The sequence below is a fragment of the Lutjanus erythropterus genome, chromosome 7 (genome assembly GCF_056507025.1).
Source record: "Lutjanus erythropterus isolate fLutEry1 chromosome 7, fLutEry1.hap2, whole genome shotgun sequence".
In the NCBI taxonomy this organism is placed as follows: Eukaryota; Metazoa; Chordata; class Actinopteri; order Lutjaniformes; family Lutjanidae; genus Lutjanus; species Lutjanus erythropterus.
This window is the reverse complement of record NC_139323.1, coordinates 19,902,002-19,922,744: the sequence shown is the minus strand read 5'-3', so window position 1 is coordinate 19,922,744 and position 20,743 is coordinate 19,902,002. Positions and strand designations below refer to the sequence as shown.

General features: G+C 38.4%; 3 protein-coding genes across 5 annotated transcripts in view; 1 reads left to right on the top strand and 2 right to left on the bottom strand.

Annotated features, from left to right (window-relative positions):
* On the bottom strand, window positions 1-6,360 carry LOC146323938 (ras-related protein Rab-8A). Its single transcript, XM_084723112.1, has 8 exons — window positions 6,165-6,360; window positions 5,577-5,637; window positions 3,507-3,567; window positions 2,996-3,073; window positions 2,698-2,787; window positions 2,523-2,588; window positions 935-985; window positions 1-807 (listed from the first exon to the last, which is right to left on the bottom strand). The coding sequence occupies exons 1-8, from the start codon at window positions 6,286-6,288 to the stop codon at window positions 718-720; spliced, it is 621 nt and encodes a 206-aa protein (XP_084579238.1). The 5' UTR covers window positions 6,289-6,360; the 3' UTR covers window positions 1-717.
* A 2,145-nt stretch (window positions 6,361-8,505) lies between these two features.
* Window positions 8,506-11,188, top strand: LOC146323937 (small ribosomal subunit protein eS27-like). The gene is made up of 4 exons (XM_084723113.1): window positions 8,506-8,658; window positions 9,129-9,228; window positions 9,343-9,453; window positions 10,344-11,188. Exons 1-4 carry the CDS (start codon window positions 8,653-8,655, stop codon window positions 10,370-10,372), a joined length of 246 nt encoding a protein of 81 aa, XP_084579239.1. The 5' UTR covers window positions 8,506-8,652; the 3' UTR covers window positions 10,373-11,188.
* The window catches only part of tpm4a (tropomyosin 4a), a 30,798-nt gene continuing 21,080 nt past the window's right edge, over window positions 11,026-20,743 (bottom strand). For 2 of the 3 annotated variants that reach the window (XM_084723109.1, XM_084723111.1), the window contains 7 exons: window positions 17,701-17,834; window positions 17,457-17,574; window positions 17,272-17,342; window positions 16,787-16,862; window positions 14,788-14,850; window positions 14,364-14,433; window positions 11,026-12,370 (listed from right to left, as the gene is read on the bottom strand). In XM_084723109.1, coding sequence (XP_084579235.1) covers window positions 12,288-12,370; window positions 14,364-14,433; window positions 14,788-14,850; window positions 16,787-16,862; window positions 17,272-17,342; window positions 17,457-17,574; window positions 17,701-17,834 — 615 coding nt within the window. In that variant the 3' untranslated portion in view covers window positions 11,026-12,287. Of the gene's footprint in view, window positions 12,371-13,340; window positions 13,573-14,363; window positions 14,434-14,787; window positions 14,851-16,786; window positions 16,863-17,271; window positions 17,343-17,456; window positions 17,575-17,700; window positions 17,835-20,743 lie in introns of those variants that run through there. The other variant, XM_084723110.1, reaches the window with a different exon arrangement.

Genomic DNA, 20,743 nt, shown 5'->3' with positions numbered 1-20,743 from the left:
AAAGTTGGACAGAAGAACTGTAAACCCGACTGTTGATACGATGTGTAAAATGCTCTGGCACTACTGTTTCATATGTGGAATCATAATCAATGATATATATTTACATGCTGCATTTACCTTATGTGGATATATAAAAGTCTAGGTCACCCAGTCCATTGTAAATGTTGTATAATCATTCAAAAAGAAAAACAGCACTCAGCTGGGATTGTACTCTCTTCAACTTAGAAACATAGGTTGCATTATTCAGTATATTCAAAATAAGGAAGCCCATTGACACAGTAAACCTGTTCAGGAAGTATAATTTGGGCTGCCCTTAGTGATAAAGGTCGAATAAATAAGACTTCACCAAGCAACAGAGACAACTGGTGAAAGAAAAACATTGTGAGTAGTAATGGGTTGATCATTTCTAGAGACAATCTTTAGAAGTCAGTAAAACCTAAGGAATCAAGTGAAACTGTCCATCTCATGAGCAACTGTAAAAAAGAAAGATTTAGCATGTAACAGAGGCCACAGTAGTTAGATTCACAGGTGTCAAGGGAAGACTGGTAAACCGAGGGAGCGATACACGTTCGTTTTTCCTACTAGATAAGCACAGGACAATCAGAAAGAGGAAGACAGGTGAAGGAAGATAAAAGAGAGATCAGAGTGTGCTCTGTCCAGTTCTGTCCAGTGGGGGACACAGTTAAGGCGATGGTGGATGCCGACGCTTCCGTCTCCTCACAGCAGCGTGCAGCGGAAGAAACTGCTCTTCTTGGGCGGTTCTGTAATCTTTACTCCTTGACTGCTGCCCTGTGGGTTGTTGCCCTCCTAAAATACACACGGATGAGAAAGAACATTCAAATATGAGACTCACAAAAATAGCAGCACATGACACAACACAGACGCTGCACACTGTGTCCCAGCAATTTAAGTGTCCACTCTTCTACGTTCTTACCAGTTTCTTGTCCATTTTTGCTTTGATGTCTCTGGCGAGGGTTAAGAAGGCCTGCAGACAAAAACAGATAAACAAATGAAGCAGCACATTAATGTGAGCACTCTGGATGGAAACGGTGGCGTCGGACAAGGATGATGGTGGGTTTAATTTATATAAGCAAACTGGAGAAAAAAAAACTTCATGCCTTCTTTAACGCATTGATTCCACTGGGCACCAGGCATCTGAAGTGTGGTTTTGATTTGCACTCCATGCGGCTTCATACCCCACCAGGACTCATCTGGTCATTTTTTGGGGTCATTTTTCCTTGATATTTGTGCTTCTACCATTGGTAAGTAGGCTATGCTATGGTTTATTTTTTTGTCTGTTTTTATGATCAGGAGTTTGCATAGGATGTTTTCTTTTGAAAACTGACTGGATACTCCATGTCGGTCCTTTGTCGGAGCTGCTTCTGAAACAATGGCCATCAGCCAGCAAGGCCATAAAAAAGTGTAGTCTCACGTTATGCAGTATGTGTTAGTGGGAACAACATAGCATATTCAATATAATTGCTATGTTTTATAAGAAGTACCCCTGAGGAAGACTTAGTGTAAACCTGAAGATAGTTTTCAGCGATTGAGGATCCTTTCTGTAGACAAAAATCACAATAAGAAGACACATTTTTCCACTACTTTGGTTTAAAAAAAGAAACGTATGTAATACTTATTACAGGGCAGTGGATTTCTTAAAGGAATAGTTGACAACAATTAGGTTGTCCCCATCAGAGACTCAGGGAAGTTGCTGGCCAAGAGTAGTCTTACAAATTACCCCGCCCCCAATGAAACTGCAGCTTGTCTTTTTGCACTTGGATTTTTGTATGGATTAAACAAATGAGATGTAATACGTTAATTAGTGAGCTTTAGAAGTGCAGCAAGTTGTATTTTGTTACCTTTGGACACAGCCAGGCTTTCACCCAGCTTCCAGTCACTATGCTAAGCTGAGCCAAGAGGCTGCTGGACAAACTCTGCTGTGATTACTACAAGAAGATGTTGTAGTAATGTTACATAAACAGGTACTTTTTTTTTTCTGTGTGGCAGCAAATACAACATGCTGGATTTCAGTAAATATTACACTGAAAAAACCTAAGCTTGACACACTTTATAGCTGAGTAAAGGAACATAGCTAGCCCTCAGCAACAACCTGGGGAAACACTGAAAACACAAATATGATGATATGGTCATCTTCTAATATTTATTTCTATGACTTCACCCCAATTTTTGTTGTTCACAATGCAGCATTAACAGGAAAGAAGTGGAGAGCGCCCCTTTGGCATGTTGATAGTGGGCTTACAAAATCCTCTTGGATTTTAATGTGGCAAAACGCAGGACGAGTACCCAGCAACATCAATGGAATAAGCAAATTTTATAAAAAACATCAAACTATTCCTTGAAACTCTGTGACAAAGATTCTTGATGTGCAAGTTGTCTTGGATGACTTGTAATAGACAATACATTAATGATCCTCAGAACCTTTCAAAGGTACAAAATTTGCCACTTCTAGCAATAATTTCTTCAACTATGAATGAATAATAACAGAAAAAGTGGGAACTCACATTCTCCACGTTGATGTTCGCCTTTGCACTGGTCTCCATGAATTTGATACCGTACTCCAGCGCCAACTGACAGCAGGAGAAAACAAACAGTGTCGGTATCAGTACTCCGGCATCATGAGATTCTATTGTACTTTTCTACTCAAGTTCTTGCTACATGCTTTGTCAAATTCATCACCTTCTCTCCTCTGTCTTTGGACACCTGTCGCTTGTCATTGACATCACATTTGTTCCCAAGGACCATTCTTTCCACATCTGCTGAAGCATGCTGTGGAGGGGGAAGGTTTGCAACATAAACACACAGGAAATTCATCATCAATAAAGATTGTTTAGAGTTGTACATACTACACAGCTCTTTATAAAAGATCAATGCCAAAAGAAAATGCACAAAAATCCATGCAGGACAGGTGGATACCATTTCTACAGGCAGAGACAAACACACACCTAGACACACTTACTAATAAAAAATATTTTACCTCTTCTATATTTCGTATCCAGTTCTTGATGTTGTCAAAGGACTTCTCATTGGTAATGTCATACACTAACATGATGCCCTGGAGAGTTCACAGAGAAAAAGATGTAAGAAAATGGAGACAGACAACAATGAAGTCAGTCCTTACTTATTCTCATTATTTCATAGAGGAAGACATGTCTAATGTGATTTTCCAGAGTCCATGTCAATAATTATTAGGCATGGACCACATGATTTTGCAACCTCAACTAAAAGTTTCACACTTCAATCAGGGTTTGTGAATTAAAATATGCTAACACAGGCATGCAGTTAGACTTGAACTAAAGGAGAGGCTGACAAAAATACCACAACGATGCACAGAGCATACCTCTGATTTCAACAACAATGCTGGGTGTGGTTCTGGTAAAGGTTTATGCTGCAGTGTAAACACCTGAGATGACCACCACTTCATACATTCATATCCCAGAGATTATCTATACTATTGCATGAAATGTGAGACTGACGATGCAACTTACCATGGCTCCTCTGTAGTAGGCTGTTGTGATGGTCCTGAACCTTTCCTGTCCTGCTGTATCCCTACAGAGAAAACTTTTTTAAACTTAACCTTGCACAATGTAGTCAAAGTGATTTCATGGAAAACATTTTGGGAAATCAACTTAATAAAATGTAATAACATGTCTTGCTGACAGAAAATTTTAAGAGCATCAATATCAATTCCACAACAAAGGGCCTAGAAGTGAATGGAAACAGCTAGCCTCTGCAACAAGTGAAAAAAAACATAATCAACTCCTTGACTGTTTTACTTTCCCATTGTCTGTTGTTATACTGCAAATTAGTCACCACTGCATCCAAGAGTCAGCTGGGTTTTGTTGAAAAATTGCAGAAACAGCCACTTTGAGGACACTAAGGACAGGACTTGTGAGATACTTCATGCAGACACTGGGCACAGCTGTTGTTTGCCATAACATAGCTCCAAAGCTAACTGCTCTTTAAACCACGAATTCTAATTTTTTCCATCTACAGGTATTAAAGACATATAAGGTTAAGAGAACTAGAATACAACTTTGCTTTGACAGTGCTAGGCTAAATGTTTCCCCCCTGGTTCCAATCTTTGTGTAAGACTGAATATATTATAAGCTCCCTCCGTATTGAGAATACAGATATAAAGCAGATGTTGATCTTTGCCATTTAAGCTTTGGTAAGACAACAACTCAGCAAATTCCCTCTAAATTTAATTTACTATAGGAGAACCTACTGAAGATATGTGGTAAGACCAGATATCATCCACATTTGTAGTTATTTATCTTATAGTTACTAAAAAATTAGAAATTTTGTTGGCACTTTATATACGCTGAACTAATACAACTAGTCTGCAATAAACCCTACTTTATTGGAGAACTATTGTACTGCATTAGTTTTAAGGTGTTTTCACACCAGCCTTGTTTAATCCAGTTGAACTGAACTCTAGAGCATTTACCCCCTTGTGGCAGTTTGTTTATGTTGGTGTGAACGCTGCACTCAAACTGGTGCGGACCAAATAACCGCTCTCTGGTCTGCCTCGAGGGTGTCTCGGACTGCTGTCAAATCAACTCTGGAGCGATTCATTTCTGGTGTGAACACCAATTGAACCGATCACTGAAATGTACCATTATGTGTCATTTCACTGGTTAAAAAACGTTTTCTCTTCCTGTTTTGGTGACTGGTGAACTAGTAGTGTGTTTGCTACCAAACTGTGCACTGGATGCATAAAAACCTGCACTCAAGGCAAAGTGAGCAATCTAGCATTATTAAATCAATCAGTACCTGCAGTCTTCTATGTGCCGCCCTCTAAAGTCTGCTGACATGCACTCCAGATCATCACCAACAAACAGAACCTGACAGCGCTTCATGATTAACAATATCCAGGTAGAAACTGTTGTCTTCTTACCCACTGACTGTATGACCAACAATCAAACTGTATTTCCACCACATGACTTGTGTTTACAATTTCTGGACAGTTTGAGTTTTGCCTTTATCCGCACATTGGTTAGATGTAACTTACTGAATAAACTGGAAACTGAGTAAGCTTACTTGTCATGCATCTCTGAATCTAGAGTTGCAATGATTATTCTATTAACCAATAACTGAATTAACAACTATTTTAATAATTAATTAACTGATTTGAGTATGGAAAAAAAGTTCTCTGAAAGCTTCTTAAATGTGAATAGTTTTTGTTTCCATACCAAAACAACTAAATAATAGACAGCTTTAGCTGTAATAAAAACAATCATTGAGCATTTTTCACTTTTTTTTGACATTTTATAGATTTTATATTAACAATTAATCGTAATGATTAAATATTAGCTATCTCAGGTAGCTGGTCTTTACTAGAATATAGTAACTGCCTTATAAACTCAGCAGTCAGTTAATTAGATGCACCCAGCTAATACAAGCAGTCTGCAAAAAACCGTAATTTATTAAATGAATACTGTATTACATCAGTTTTAGCTGGGTGTAATTTTAGCTAGATGTAGCTAATAAACAGGAAACCGGCTGTATCTATCATTAAACTGTGAAGTGAAAGCATTTATGTATGATTATCTTACCATATCTGTAGCTTGATCTTCTTTCCATCTAATTCTATTGTTCTGATCTTGAAGTCAATACCTGAAGAAAAACAAAAGTCACAGAATTGATCCAACTTAAGTACATCTATCACCTGGCACCAAAACTGACTCAGCATCCTATTAATAGTAGCCTTAATGTTGAATTTTGGAAGCCCAGAGTGGTTTACAAGATCATTAATACTTTGTGTAACGTTGGCTAACAGAGTGCGAAGTACAGGCAGCTGATTATATGAAAAATGACACTGCCAACTAGCTCAGTGACAGCTTTGTAGCCTGTTAGCTCAGCTTCACATTATTGATACAGCAAATATCTAGTGTTACAGATTGGGTGTGGTGCCCACCCTTACAGCACACAAAACAGGGGCTTTCCAAGTACGGCACCAATTTAAAATATCATTGACGGTGGTGTAAAAGACCCTCTAAGGAGCCGGTTGTGCTGCTTCCTGACTAGCCACTACAAGATGAATGCTAGCCAGAAAAGTTAGCAACAGATTAGCATGACGGGTTGGGCTGCCCCTGTTCCACTTTTCGGCAGAGGCAATACTTATAAAAACGACTTTTACTCACCTATAGTGGAGATAAACGTTGAGTTGAAGGCGTCCTCTGAAAATCTGAATAGCACACAGGTCTTCCCGACGCCTGAATCGCCGATTAAAAGTAGTTTAAACAAGTAATCGTAAGTCTTCGCCATGTTATTAGTTAGCTTACTACTGCGGATATCCCGCCCGCCCGCTGCTCAGACAGAGACGTCACTGCTGGGAGCTGCCGTTAGGTCGAATCAACTGTCACTCTGCTCTGTCGTCGTGGCTCAGGAAGTCCGCTGTTAGCCCGCTGGGTGTGCTCGATTTACTGTTTGTGGTCAACCGGGGTGAGGTATTCGTTAATTGATGGTTTGAAAAAGCCAACACTTCCTTCATAAGTGCATCGTGTCAAAATGGATGTTCGAGGTTGACTGATATTATGGGCCCGATATTGGGCAGCACACACAACTATATTGATCAGCGTACAGTATCCAATATGTGCAAATACGATATATTTTAACAGAAAATAATGCAAGCTAGGCAGTTTTATGTATGATCTTTTTGCTTAATGCAAGTATAATATGTACCCATATTGCTCTATTTGTGTTTTTATTTGTAGTCATTTATAATTTCTTAATTAATTTCCCTGATATTATTTTTGGACAATGATTTTTATTGTTAAACTGTAAAATATCTTGCCTCCTTTGCATATCTTTGTCAAAAGTGTCAACCACTTTTGAGGGATCATTGAAAAAATGTGTTTGTGTACATTCCATACTCTGTAACCAGAGTATTGATGAGTGCCGACATTTAAATTTTGATATAATTTATTATCACAGGGCTGCAGCATCTCTCCTCTCTGCGTCAATGCAGCTCCTCCATACAGACACGTACAGTACAGACACACACACACAGAGGAGGTCAGTGATTCTCTGACCCTGTCTGTGTCTGATCTGTTGACTTTCTTCATCAGCAGGATGTTTTTAAAGCCAAATAGCCAAAACCTAACTCGCATTCCGGGTTTTCCCCTACATGTTAATCCACCCCAGATTCAGTTTTCACAGCAGCAGAGAAGCTGCGTGTGGAGGAGACTGTTGTTAATGACGGAGTTTATTACAGTAGAAACTAACGTGATGGTTAATGACATCGACACCAACCAGATGCACAACTGTATAAGCATTAAACAACTGTATAAGGAGGCCTATACATAAAACAAGAGAGTCTGTGTTTCTCTGTGAGAAACTTTCAGACCTTCTTACAGCAGAGTGAACAGGTGAGGGAGGAGAGGAGGGCAGACCGATCACTAATCAATCACTGATACCGTCGTCCTCTTGGACTGATTTAAAAAATAAAAAGGGTCGTGTCTAGAAGGGAAACCTAGACCCGCGAAAGATCGCGCGAGTTTGATAATTTTAGAAGAAATGACGGGCGCAACTCTCGCGAGTTGTGCAAATAAAGAGTTACCTTCTAGACACGACCGAAAAAAGGTGCGCAGCTCAAAAACATTGATCACTAACCTGTTGTGATGGGAAAAAAAATACTCAGATTCTTTAAGTAAAAGCAGTATTTCTTTAAGTTAATACCACGATGTAAAAATACCTAATTACAATTTAAATTATTATTATATTATAAAGTTATTGTTTACTTTTTTGAAAAAGCAACATTTTTATTGCTTTTGTTGTACTTTAATGGAATTCTTATTGGTATTTTTATGATTACGAAATACAGACCTGCAAACACATAAGAGGAGAAAAAGGTGGCATGTTGGTAAACCAGTCCCCTGTCCCCTGAAGGTCTGGGAGCGTCTGTCCTGCTCCAGAAGAAAAATGTTGTGATTTTAACATGTTAACAAAACATCCTGGTGACTGTTTCAGTCAGAAGAGTTAGTTCCATCTTTTGTTTGTGGTTTCTGCAGACATTACTACCTTTGTACTTGAAAAAAAAAAGTAGCAAGTAAAGTAAAAAGAGTATTTTTACTTTAGCAATTTATAGTTGTTCATTTAATAGACCTGTCTTATCTTCTCTTTTGTATATTCTTAAATAAAGCAAAACTAATGTAATAGAAAGAAAATGCAGAACACACGATATTTCTTATCTGATTACTCGATTAATCGCAGAATAATGATAGAATATGCTTTAATTTTACTGGTCCAGCCCACTTGAGATCAAATTGGGCTGTTTGTGGCCCCTGAACTAAAATGAATTTGACACCCCTGATCTAATTGAAAAAACGCTGTACAATAGTAGGAACACTTAATTACAGATTCATACTTGTTTTGACTCTTGTTTTGTGCTTTTAACGAAAGTAGTAACATTATGAAACGAGCACAGACCAGTTCGGCCACTACAATTATCTGTTGCTCCTCCCCTTCAGACACAGACCCCGCCTTCTCACTCTCTTCCGGTACTAAATGATAAACATTCATCCAAGCAACAACAAAGTGCAGCTGATTCACAGAGAGACGCATTTGAATCTTGCCCTCGCACTAAATCTTACTTGTATTGGACGAAAAACCTGGGAGATTTGAGGAAAAATGCCTGTAAGTGAAAATATTTTTTATTGCTAATATTCTCTTCTGTTTAGAAATATTAGAACAGCTGTGATTGACAGAAAGCTGCTCCAGTCTGTTAACTTATGATTGTTGATTGATAAACATGATATTATATGGAAACAGACTGAGTAAGATTATTATTCAGCTGATACATGGGTTGTACAGCGTGAGTTTGCCAAATTGTGTCAATAAATAATAATTTGTGTTCAGTAAACAGGCAATCAGTATCTGTCAGGAGTGATGCTTGGGCTTGTCTGGACATGTCTGTGTACCTGCTCTGTGATGCAATTCATTAATCAGACTGTAGGGGGCGTTAGAGTATAATGAAAACATTCAACAAACCACCTCGTCTTTCAATTAATAAGGGGAATAAAGAAATGAATAAAATAAAATCACACAATGTTAATTTAATCATTTAAAATTATAATTGTAATCATGCTCCGATCTTTGTCGCATAGGATCTGATGCACCCCACTTTTACAAAGGAGAGGACAAAACACAAGAAGAAGAGGCTGGTGCAGAGTCCTAACTCCTACTTCATGGATGTTAAATGCGTAGGTAAGTACAGCACCACACGCCTCATTTTGCTCAGTGGTGGTTTGATGCATTTTATTGACCGATTTATATGTTTTAAAGTGAAATATTTTCATTTATCTGTAATTATTTCCGCAGGCTGCTACAGGATCACCACCATCTTCAGCCACGCTCAGACTGTGGTTCCCTGTTCAGGCTGCTCTTTAATCCTCTGTCAGCCACGAGGGGGCAAATGCAGATTAACTGCAGGTGAGAAAAATGTCACAAAGCGATATTTTAACGTGGTTTCTGTTTGTTCACTCTGGTGTGAAAGTGAAATGATATTTTAGAGCTACAACAATTAATCAATTATTGACTTAAAATAATTTGTCAACAATTTGATTATGAATTAATCATTTTGAGTAATTTTTTAAAAGTAAAAAAAGTCGAAATAATTTGACTTCAGCTTCTCAAATGTGAATATTTTCTGGTTTCTTTAGTCCTCTGTGACTGTAAATTGAATATCTTTGGGTTGTGGGCAAAAACATTTTTGGGCCAAACAACATATCAGTTAATAGTAAAAAATACTTTACTGATGAATCAATAATGAAAATAATTATCAGTTGTAGCCTTAGGATATGATCAAATAAAAGTTTGTTTAAAAAGTGTGAAAGGTTTGAATTGCATCCTTCCAGAGTTACCATAATTTAGTATTTTCCATTATTTATTTATTTTTTATTTTTATTTTCTCTTCAGTTTAGTTTTATCTCTTTTTTAATTTTATATGGTGGATATTTGTCAGGGGCAAGATTTAATAAGTTCAGAATAGGCATTACAATACGAACACAATACAGTCATAAAGACATCCTAGGATCACTAAACATATGCACAAATGCCTCCTCATGTTTGTAATATTGAAATATTTGACCAAATTGACAAATACCAAAACAAAACACATTTCATGTATGTGTTTGTCTTATTTTAGTTACTTTTTTAAGTACACAATTTTGTGTTTTTTTGCTCTGAAGTACAGTTTTTTAAATTTGTTGTTTAAATTTTTTAATACCTAGTTTATGATACATATGCTAAAATAATCATGAATCCTTTTTGATGTTTCGCCAGTGACAAGATGTTGAAATTTTTGATTTTTGTCTGTCTAGGCTGTGCCTTCAGAAGAAAACATTCCTGAGCTGAAATCTGCAAAAACACCCATGACCAGCAGCAGAATGTACCATGGATAGATGAGTCTGAGCCTCACACTCCATGAAATTAAATGTGGCACGTCCTCAGTGGAGAAACAACCTCTATCTTTACAGGATCTTGATCATCTGTTGGGAAATTTCCTCCTCCCTTTGGGGTTTCATGGAATATACAAGGTTTCCACATGTCCATAAAATGTCTAAAATCTGATTTTGATGGTTGTTAACAATTGAATGATGAAGTTACATTAGTTTTATAAAGTTAGATTTAACTAGTTAGCTTATAAATGTGGTTGTGTGGGAAAACTGTATTGATCACGCTTATTTACAAAGAAAACCAACATTGAACCAATGAACACCAATGGAACCTGTTTGTGTACTTTTTTGTTAGTATGGACAATTAAGTAAGTCTTAAAGTACATTCACAATCATCTTAAAACATTTTGAATCTAACTTGTTGAAACCTGCAGAAACCCTGAACAGAGCAGGGAAGGAGCTCTGCAAGGCGAGGATATGCAGACATTCATCTAAACTCAGACTGAACTGTATGTATATCAGATTGATATGATGAAGTAGTTGTTGTTCACTATGTAAAACATGTTTCATGATCATCAAAATGCACAAAAACTCTCACGAGTCATGATTTCTGTAAAACATTTATTAGGTTGACATAGAGGGGGGGGTGGTGGTGAATGAAATATTTCAAAAAATGGTCTCGAGCATGTGTGAGGTGCTTTTCATGGCCCTGGCATGAGATGAAACCATGACGACCATCACAAACAAAAATAAAACAATTTAAGAATTTATTGTCTGTGTTATGTGTGTTCTTTGGTCTTGAGAGTTCCCCTGGCAAAAAGAAGTGGTGTAATTGAAACAAAACAAAAACAAAAAACCCAAAAGAAATACAATTTCTCACATACCTAACATTATTCTACTATATACAATAAGTATCCATGATTGATAAAACTTTACTGAGCTTCCAGTGGTTTGGGGTTCAGCTCGCTCATTTTCTACAATATAATGTAAGTCTAGTTAATATTGGCTACATTATGGCATATTGTTGGCATTGATGCAGAATATGTCAAAGGTCAGGTCAGGTAGTACAGCTCGCATGTGCACACTCCCAGATTCTGCACAGATTCCCACACCAAAGAAGTAAAAAATGTCAATGCACGCATAAATATTCTGTGCATCTTCATCATGGAGGCCTCAGGATGATTGGGGATTGGCAGAAAAGGCATTACTTCGAGGAAGTCAAGAGTGATTGACCTGTTTTTTTTAATCAATGAAACCTTTCCATAAGGTCACCTGTACATTCCACCATCATGCTGTTTAAAAACATACTGATTTAGGAGGATACACATGAGCTGAATGCCTTGTAGCCTCTCAAAGAGGTACAGAATGAGCTGAGAAACAAAACTTCATATCACCACTGGGTGGCTCTTCGGAGCCACACTAATGTAGACTGAGCGAATCCAATACCATCTGTAGCATATGTATTAAAATAATCAGACAGTTTTAATGTATGTGCACATAAAATGTAAAATTGAGCCGCTTTAAGTGGTTCAGTGACCAAATCTGAGGTTTCTTTGGGTGTATTAAATGCCAGTTCTTTCTAAATAAAGTGGTCAAAAATCATTTATGGGGAGAATTTCTGTAATCACAGCTGAAGATAAAAAAAAAAAAAAAAAGCGATGCAGTCAAAAAGACTTCCCATCTTAAAAAAAAAAAAAAAAAGAAACAAAGTTGTGCCTTAGAAAAAAAAAAAAAACATCAAGGGACAAGCATTAAGTTAATCCCCCTTCACATGGGGAATAAAGATTTTACAGCTCGAAATGTGGAATGAACATTGAAGGAATGTTACATGACGATCTCCTCCTCTCCAGTTTCCTCTCCTTTGTGTGTTTATAAGCTGTTTAGTTCCAGCAGGGTCTGGTCCAGGACTTGATGCATGCCCAGATTCTCCTCTTTGGCATGTGATAGTTTGTCTGGATAGAAGAAGAAGAAAAGAGACACGGTGAAGCGTTGACCGTCAGCAAATAACACTGCTCATGTCACGCCGATATATTCTCCTTTATAATAGCGACCTTTGCAGAACAGCACAGGGCACTGTTACTGGACAGATGTTTTGCATATAACTATTTTGGTTAAGTTGTGCATCATGCAAAAAAATTCAACCACACCACAGTGCCTTTCAAGGATAAACTGCTGACTGTTATTCTCTGTCTGAAGACTGTTAGCAGATTATATTGTGCCCTTTATATAGGACTTGTGTGCTTAACTGTTGGGTCATTTCTTGTGTTAGATGCTAACTTTTATAAATAGGGTTCATATATGTGCACACTTTATGGACATGCGTGAGTGTCTTAAAGGGTCAAAAGTGAACTGTATTAATTCACACCAAAACCAGAGTAAATCTCTCACCTTGTCTCACATACACTTGCTGATAATTAGATGTAAAACGTACATTAACAACAAATTTCAGCGGAGCAAACTGTTGGTTATCCAATCACAAAAAGGCAGATGCTATTTGCACCCAGGTGGAATAGCCAGTGTGGCTAGTTACACTGGTGTGAATATAGCCTAGCATGGCAGGAACTGTAAATAATAAAAATGAAAAACTATAAATAATAAGTTAACATCTTTTAATTTCACACTACTTACTAGTTTCCTGGATGGGAATCAAAGTCTGCTGTGCTAGGAGAGAGAGTCCTGTGCTAACCCAGTCTCTACAGCAACCTTTAATCTACAGGAAATTTGTCACTCTTTATAGCTAAACTCATGAGGTCAGTTGTAAATAGCTCAATAGTTGCTGTGCACCTAGTCTCGCCAGGGTGCAAATAGACACTCACTCAAAATCAGGGAATGCATGGCAATAAACACTGTAGCTGCAGCAAATGTTTTACCCCGATATACAGCTTGTAACAATCAAGAACAGAAAGACAGAAAGCTGTGAAGTAGGAAAGAAGAAGATTTTTTAATTATTTTCTGCATAGTAAGATGAGTGGAAGGCACATGTGATCCACAGAGAGAAGATGGAGAGTCCAGATAGTCAAGACACAAGACAGAAAAAGGGGAAGCCAAAGGCAGAGAAAGACAGAGAGCATCTACAGAGATGTCATGTCATTGAGGGCATGGTCCAGCTCCTCGCTAATGGCCTTGTACTTCAGCTTCTGAGCATACAATTCATCTGGAGGTCAGAGGTCGACAGGAAGTGCAGGCAGGTGCCAAGGGCAGCAGCGACACAAACAAGCCAAAAGCAGGATAAGAATGAGAGAGAGAGATGGAGGCAAAGAGCAGAGGGAGGAAGGAGAAGACAAAAAAATAGGTCAGGCTTTTTAAAGATGCAGAAATGCTTGGAAGAAAGAATGATGCATATCTAATTCTGCTTGCAGCTCTTTAGCTGGGTGAGCTTTGAGCATTCAAAGCCTGTCCTGAATGCCTTGTGAAATTGCACCAATAATTCTATAAACTGAGCTGCCTGTGGTTTGACAACTAAATAATGCTGACCTAAAAACATGAGGACATTCTGTCCTCTCTGCAGTGTGGCTGACATGGAGAAGCTGTCCTTCAGAAACAAGGGTCTTTTCTTAGCTCATACTGTAGGTGAGGAGTTTCCATACATTTGGCAGAGGAACTGACTTTCTTTTCCACAGAAAATATTTCCAGTGTTGCAGAAATAGGACACTCCCTCTGGGGTCTGTGTCAAACTGAATGGAATTGTGCATGTGTGCATTAAGATGGATTAGGATTAGAGTTTGCCTGTGACCTACAGGAAACTCCACTAAACTGTCTGCTTTTGGTTCATCAACACGTATCCTGCATGCTCAGGTTCAGATCACTGGTTGTTCATTTAAAGCCAGTCATGCTAGGGCCTGACTGAATGGACTTTGCTTGCGTGTTGTGTTAAAAATAATGTATATTCTGATGCAAAGTGGTGCATTATAACATTATGATATGCGAGTGGTACTGTTCTCATACCTTCCAGGTCATCAATGGACTTTTCCAGTTTGGCCACTGTCCTCTCTGCAAACTCTGCACGGGTCTCAGCCTGACAGAAACACAGACGCAGCATGTCACAAGGTGAGAAACAAGCTACAAGGCAGTGATTTCAACATACAAGACTAGAATACAGTGAGTTTTCAAAAGCTTTTCTTAGTGTGTGATGAAAACGTGAAAGGGAGTATGGAAGCTGATGTGCAACAAAGGCCCCTGGCCAGATTCCATGACCATGACCCAATTGTTATCCCTCTGTTTTTTTAGTATCACAGAAGTGACTGTTCCTGATTTGTTTCACTTTTAAAACAGTATGTGTTCAATCAGTGTACACTAGTGCCACCAGAGAGAGCATCTGGGGGGTAAAATCTTCCTTTATGCTGTGGGATCACTAGACTCAGGATCTCACCTCCTTCAGTTTGTCAGTCAGAACTTTGATCTCCTCCTCGTACTTGTCTTCTTTTTCTGAGTACTGTTGACAGAGACAGAGAAATAGTATTACCTAATCTGTGGCAGAATACAAACACATGGTACACATGCTTTTACCTACAAATAAAACGCAACGTGAACACACACACACAAACAAACAAACACTCTATTAACTAAGTATTGTAAGTGCACTCCCTCTGAGGAGTGATGTGTAAGAGGGGAGGCAGCGGCACAAAAGAGAAAGGCGATGTGCTGGCCCGGCCCAGCCTGGGATTGAGCTGTGCTGTGATGCCAACCGTGGCAGGCCTGACTGAACAAAGCAAAGGCATGTGTTGCTGAAGCGGAGTGGTCATGTGGTAAGCCTGGCATGCCGTCATACTGCCTGTCTGTGCCTGGGGAGGAATGTCATGTAGCAAACAGGAAGAATACGCTGCAGGTCTCTACTGGCTGCTGCTTCGTGTTTACTGAAACACCATTAACCCTGCATTTGCCAAAAGCAGCCGCAAGGGCTAATTTGTCATGTGGTGGATAAGTAAACATATTAACACAGTGGTATAACAAAAGAGTTCAGGTATTGCATTCTTGATATATTCAGGTTTTATTCTAAACAACCTGAGGGCAAAATAAATGGCTGCGTTGTAAGTAGGACCTGAAGATACACAATTACAACGGAGGCAGTTTGAAACAATACTTTGGTATTGTGGGATCCCTCCCTACTCACTCAAATTACTGTCCAGTGAGCCATGAGAGCAGCGCAAATGACAGGATACAGGCAAGAGGAGATGAGTATGTGCTGGCTGCCAGGCCGGGTGTTCAGTATATATACTGTTGTTTATGTTTAGGTTGTGTGTTTATGAAAAAGGACGAAAGCAACTTCACAAACCATCGGTCAGCTTTGCCATAATATGAGCCAATATGGTTAGAAAATAACTTTTTTCACCATTGAAGCATTTTGAATAGACGCATTCACTTTTGGACAAAAACGCTGTCAACTTTGTAAACAAGTGGTTTTACTCACAGTTTGTGGATAGCTTTACACATCGTCCCGACACAATGCTTCTTTTCAACATTACTGGATAAAAAACTACTGTATGCTGCATTTTCCCAGTGTGGAAAAACTCCACTGATCTGGCACTTCAAAAAGAGTATTATTTACAGTGTTAGAAGTTTAACTACAGTGTGCAGTAGTTTGTGAGTAGTTTAACTACATGTAAATCTTAGTAGCTTTTTCAGTAGTTAACTACTTTGGGTTATGTTATATGTTATAATATAACATTCTAATATCACAACAATACTACACATTACTATACATATTATTTATATTATTTTTATATGTTTATCTTTGTAACATACACTCATTATATTATTATTCTGTTCCATATGCTCCAATTATACAGCTTTTATATTTGTGCAATTATCCTGTGCAATATATATGTTAATATACGTTCATTGTGTAACCATCCTGTGCTGTTATATTTATTTATTCTATCCTGTGAATGTCCTGCTAGTATCTTGTACAACCCAATCTGTATAATTATCCATTTCACAAGGCAATATTTTAATACACTTTTACACACAATTATCCTTATATCTATACAAGGGGAAGGTGTATATAATGATAATAGTTTCTTCATTATCTATTTTCTTTGTATATTTATTTATCACTTGCTCTTTTTCTACATCTATTTGTGACTCCCCAGAGGAGAATCAATCAAGTTTATCATATCTTGTGTAGTTATAGTAGGTATAAATCAGCTGTGGTTTACTTTTTGAAAGTAGTTTTAGTTTGACAAGCTAATATTTTGTAGAGTAGTTAAGATGTCCTCATTGTGATGTAGTTTGTAGAGTAGTTAAGTAAACTAGAGTTTTTTTTCGTAGTTTCCCCAACACTGATTATTTATATAAATATGTAAGTATACTTTACACATGTTGCAGAGTCCAGTCTGCACAGCACTCAAATTCCTCTCAGTGACTCTCACCTTCTCAGACTGGGCTTCTAAGGACTTCAGGTTGTTGGTCACATTTTTCAGCTCCTCCTCCAGGTCACTGGCTTTACTGTGAACAACAAGACCAACATATGTGAGGTTTGTCAGATTACGAGCAGTGGTCTGTTGATATACGGTACGGTATGGTCAGAATAATTTAAACAAAAGACAGAGATGCTAGGGTGCACACTTGCAGTTTAATGCCACTCGACGGGAAGACAGACTTTATTTGTAAAGGACATAAGGATGTACTTTTTTACCAAAACATCCTTCATTCATGTTCATTTCTTTTGGCTGGATAATTATGAAAAAGTGCACTGTAATGAAATGTTTGAAAGTAGCAACTGTAGTTTGGGTGTCCATGAGGGTTGGGCACTTTGTGTGAATGACCCAAAAATAAAACAAATCGATAAATCAATCACTGACAGGTGAGGGCATGTGTGTATGTGTGCTTGTGTTTGTGTGCTCACTAGTTTTACCATTCTGAGAGCTCAGCCCTCTCCTCAGCTCTCTCCAGCTCTCCCTCCAGGATCACCAGCTTACGAGCCACCTGGGACAAAAAAACATCAGAACTTTAGGAGGGAGATTTTGGGACTCGACGCTCAACAGAATCCAAAATACTTGCTGTTTTGCTCCAAAACAGCTCTAGCTGTCAAAGTCTCACCTCCTCATATTTACGGTCGGCCTCCTCTGCGATGTGTTTGGCCTCCTTCAGCTGCATCTCTTGAATCTCCATCTTCTCCTCATCCTTCATCGCTCGGTTCTCGATCACCTTCATTCCTCTGATCAGACGGGACACAGTTAAATAAGCCTTTAAATTATCTGGTGTTGCAATGACATTCACTTTGACACAAAGGCGACTGCATCTAAAGAATATCAAGGTTGAATCTCGTCTAATATAATCTGACCTCTCGCTCTCATCTGCGGCCTTCTCAGCCTCCTCCAGTTTCTGCAGTGCCGTGGCCAGCCTCTCCTGAGCTCGGTCCAACTCCTCCTCCACCAGCTGGATCCTACGGTTCAGAGCTGCTACATCACCCTCCGCCTGAGAGGAAAAAAAAAGAGGAAAGAGAAATTTAATCATTCATACATTCAACTATAAATCATACAAGCTGGTCTCCCTTCCCCCTCTTCACCATATAAACCAGAAAGAGAAGACGCACAGAGGACAACAAGGGGACAGAGAAGTTCACAGCTCAACTGCTTTGTAATTTAATTTAATTTGATTCAATTAAATATGTTTTATGGCTTGTTATTGTAAGCTCTTGTTGAAAATGGAATAAGAGAAAAATAAGACAGAGGTCAAAGTTTAGTTTCTAGGAATCCGAAGGTCAAAAAAGAAAATGCGTTGTTGTTTTGTGTCCCATTTCCCAGACCACTGCCACATACTTAATGATAACTTTCATCCTAAGTTACAAGAATCTCTGTATATAAAGACTTTTCACCTTCTCTTTCTGCCATAGTGACACCTTATGTGTTTATGTAAAAGAAATATGCAAAGACTAAACTCAAATGTTATTGTTGTATTGGGAAAACAGTGACAAAGTGTTTTTGTTAACATTTTTTTATTGACGGCAAAGACATGCCCATAAAATGAGTTTCAATATTACATTCCCATACGTCATCCATTTATGTTTGTCTGAAATGCCTTGTTTTGAGGTTTATAACAAATACGTGGGAAAATAAAAACAAAAATAATGAAAACTAATGACATATTTATAAAAAAGTTTCTTAAAAAAAAAAATCTCTGCCTGTATTTCTGTGCTCAGGATGCTTTACCAACCCAAATCATCTGTATTTAACACCCTGACGATGAGGCACAATAATTAAAAAAGAATCGTTCTGGTGCCTTTATGAAAAGTTCAGACAAATCATAGTAATTCTACCTTCAAGTGTTAACAAAGAAACTGTGCATCTGCTTTTGAACGCCGGTGGATCAAGGCGGCCATGTTGGAGGAGAGGCAGCTACAAAAACATTTGCTGTAGTGCCTCTAAAAGGACTCTTATTCTGAAAGTACCTCTGATAAATATGTATATAATCAACTGAATGTAACCATGGTGCCATGACTATAGGGAGATATTCTGTCTTATCACTAAGTGCTGTCTGTGTTCTTTACATCCATCCAAGCACATGCAAATTCTCCTACATCCACATGAAGACGTCTGAGTGCAAGTGAACTAAAATACATCCTCTTTCATCTGTGCTATGAGTTAGTGAGATACTGTAATCTGTTCTTTGCGCTCTCTTGGGCCACTCATGTTTCACAAATCAATAGCTGAGTCCAGCTGATGAATAATAAGTGAAATGGAGACAGCTGGAGGTCCTTGGAGGATCTCATATAGGAGCGGGGCCTACCTGTAATGAACAGTCTCTGACCAAACACAACCACTAACTGCTGAGTCTGATCCTTTTTAATATCTGAAGATCACAGGACTTTAGTTTTGAATGAAACATTTACAAAAACTCAATTTCCGGTGCCTGTGAATGCAGAACTGGGCCAAGCAGGGTGGACAAATGGGCTTCTTCTCATCTGCCCTTGGTAAACAAAGGCAGAGAGAGGAAAAAGAAAGCAAACAGACAACTATACAGGCATTTCCTCTCTGTTGGTCGGGGAGTTTATCCAACCACCACCTCCTAGAGAGACACTTTCAGCGAGTTCTCATACAAAAGTTACCACAAAGAGACTGTCCACTGTTAAAATGTGCGTTTACAACCAGGCAGCTCAAACAGCACTTTATAACTGCACTTTCGAACCGTTGCAATGCTGAACTATTCATTCAAACCCAGAGCACTCACACAAGTTTACTCCCTGCTCCTAAAATGAAGCACAGCTGGGGTTTTCTTAGACAAACAGACATTATTCTGTGCTTGGTTGCAGGGCAGCAGTTAGTAGGTCAGTGACTCATTAGCCAGTCACTCAGTCCAGAAGTCAGTCTGCCAGTCAGACTAACAGTCAAAGTGTCGGCAATTCAGTTTACAGGCAGGTGAGTCATGCTGTCGCTCATGGGCTGGGATAAAATCATTTAGAGAGACAAAAGAGAAGCGCTTGGCAACAGGGGCGTATTTAGACATTCTGCAGCCTAAGGCAAACACGGGCATGGAGCCCTCGACATCCCTTGTTCTCCTACTTTTTTAATCCATGAATAGATAGTTAGTCATAAAAATAAACTTTTATTTATGCTGGAGTGCTGAGGATGAATTTGAGAGTTTCATAGCCACAGGAAAGACGCTGTTCTGAAATCTGAAGGCAGAGGATACTTCTGTATCTCTTGCCAGACATTTGTTACCTTTGCCTCATCTTTCACCAGTCAGCACAACAGCTGCAACAATTAATCAGATACGAATTACTTATTAAATTAATCATCAACTATTTTCATAATTGATTAATCCATTTGAAAGAAAGAAAAATAAAGCAAAAATTCTCTGATTTCAGCTTCCTAAATGTGAGTATATTTTTTTTGTTTCTTTAGCCCTTTATGATAGTAGACTCAATATCTTTTGGTTTTGGGCAAAACAAGACATTTAAGGATGTCATCTTGGTCTTAAGAAAACACTGAATGACCTGATGACTAGTTTCTGAGATTTTATAGACCAAACAACCACTCGATGAATCAAGAAAATAATCAACAGATTAATCAACAAAAATAACTGTTAGCTGCTGCCCTAGTCTAGGAGTTCCCCAACTGTTTCATGCCAAAAAACCCCACAACAGATTCACATTTTTTCAAGAAATCCCCTCTGAAAATGTTGTTTTCTTATTTTTAGGTTTGAAGATGAACTAGGATCACTATAAATTATACTGCTTGTGATAAGAGCTTAAATATTCTCTTCCCCCTTTTGCTTTAGACCCCTTACAAGCCACTCAAGGACCCCTTCTGTTACCCGAACCCCAGTTTGAAAACCAATGGTTTAGTCAATAAAATGTGGAGAAAAAAAAAGCAGTGAAAAATGCT

Bases quoted from the DNA above. Each gene is read 5' to 3' on its own strand.
- LOC146323938 (XM_084723112.1), bottom strand. From the start codon at position 6,288: ATGGCGAAGACTTACGATTACTTGTTTAAACTACTTTTAATCGGCGAT. The intron at 3,568-5,576 runs GTAAGATAATCA...TTTTCTCTGTAG, and splicing joins AAGATCAAGCTACAGATATG to GGATACAGCAGGACAGGAAA. The intron at 808-934 runs GTAAGAACGTAG...TGTGTATTTTAG, and splicing joins CAAAAATGGACAAGAAACTG to GAGGGCAACAACCCACAGGG.
- LOC146323937 (XM_084723113.1), top strand. The intron at 9,229-9,342 runs GTAAGTACAGCA...TTATTTCCGCAG, and splicing joins CATGGATGTTAAATGCGTAG to GCTGCTACAGGATCACCACC. The intron at 9,454-10,343 runs GTGAGAAAAATG...TTGTCTGTCTAG, and splicing joins CAAATGCAGATTAACTGCAG to GCTGTGCCTTCAGAAGAAAA.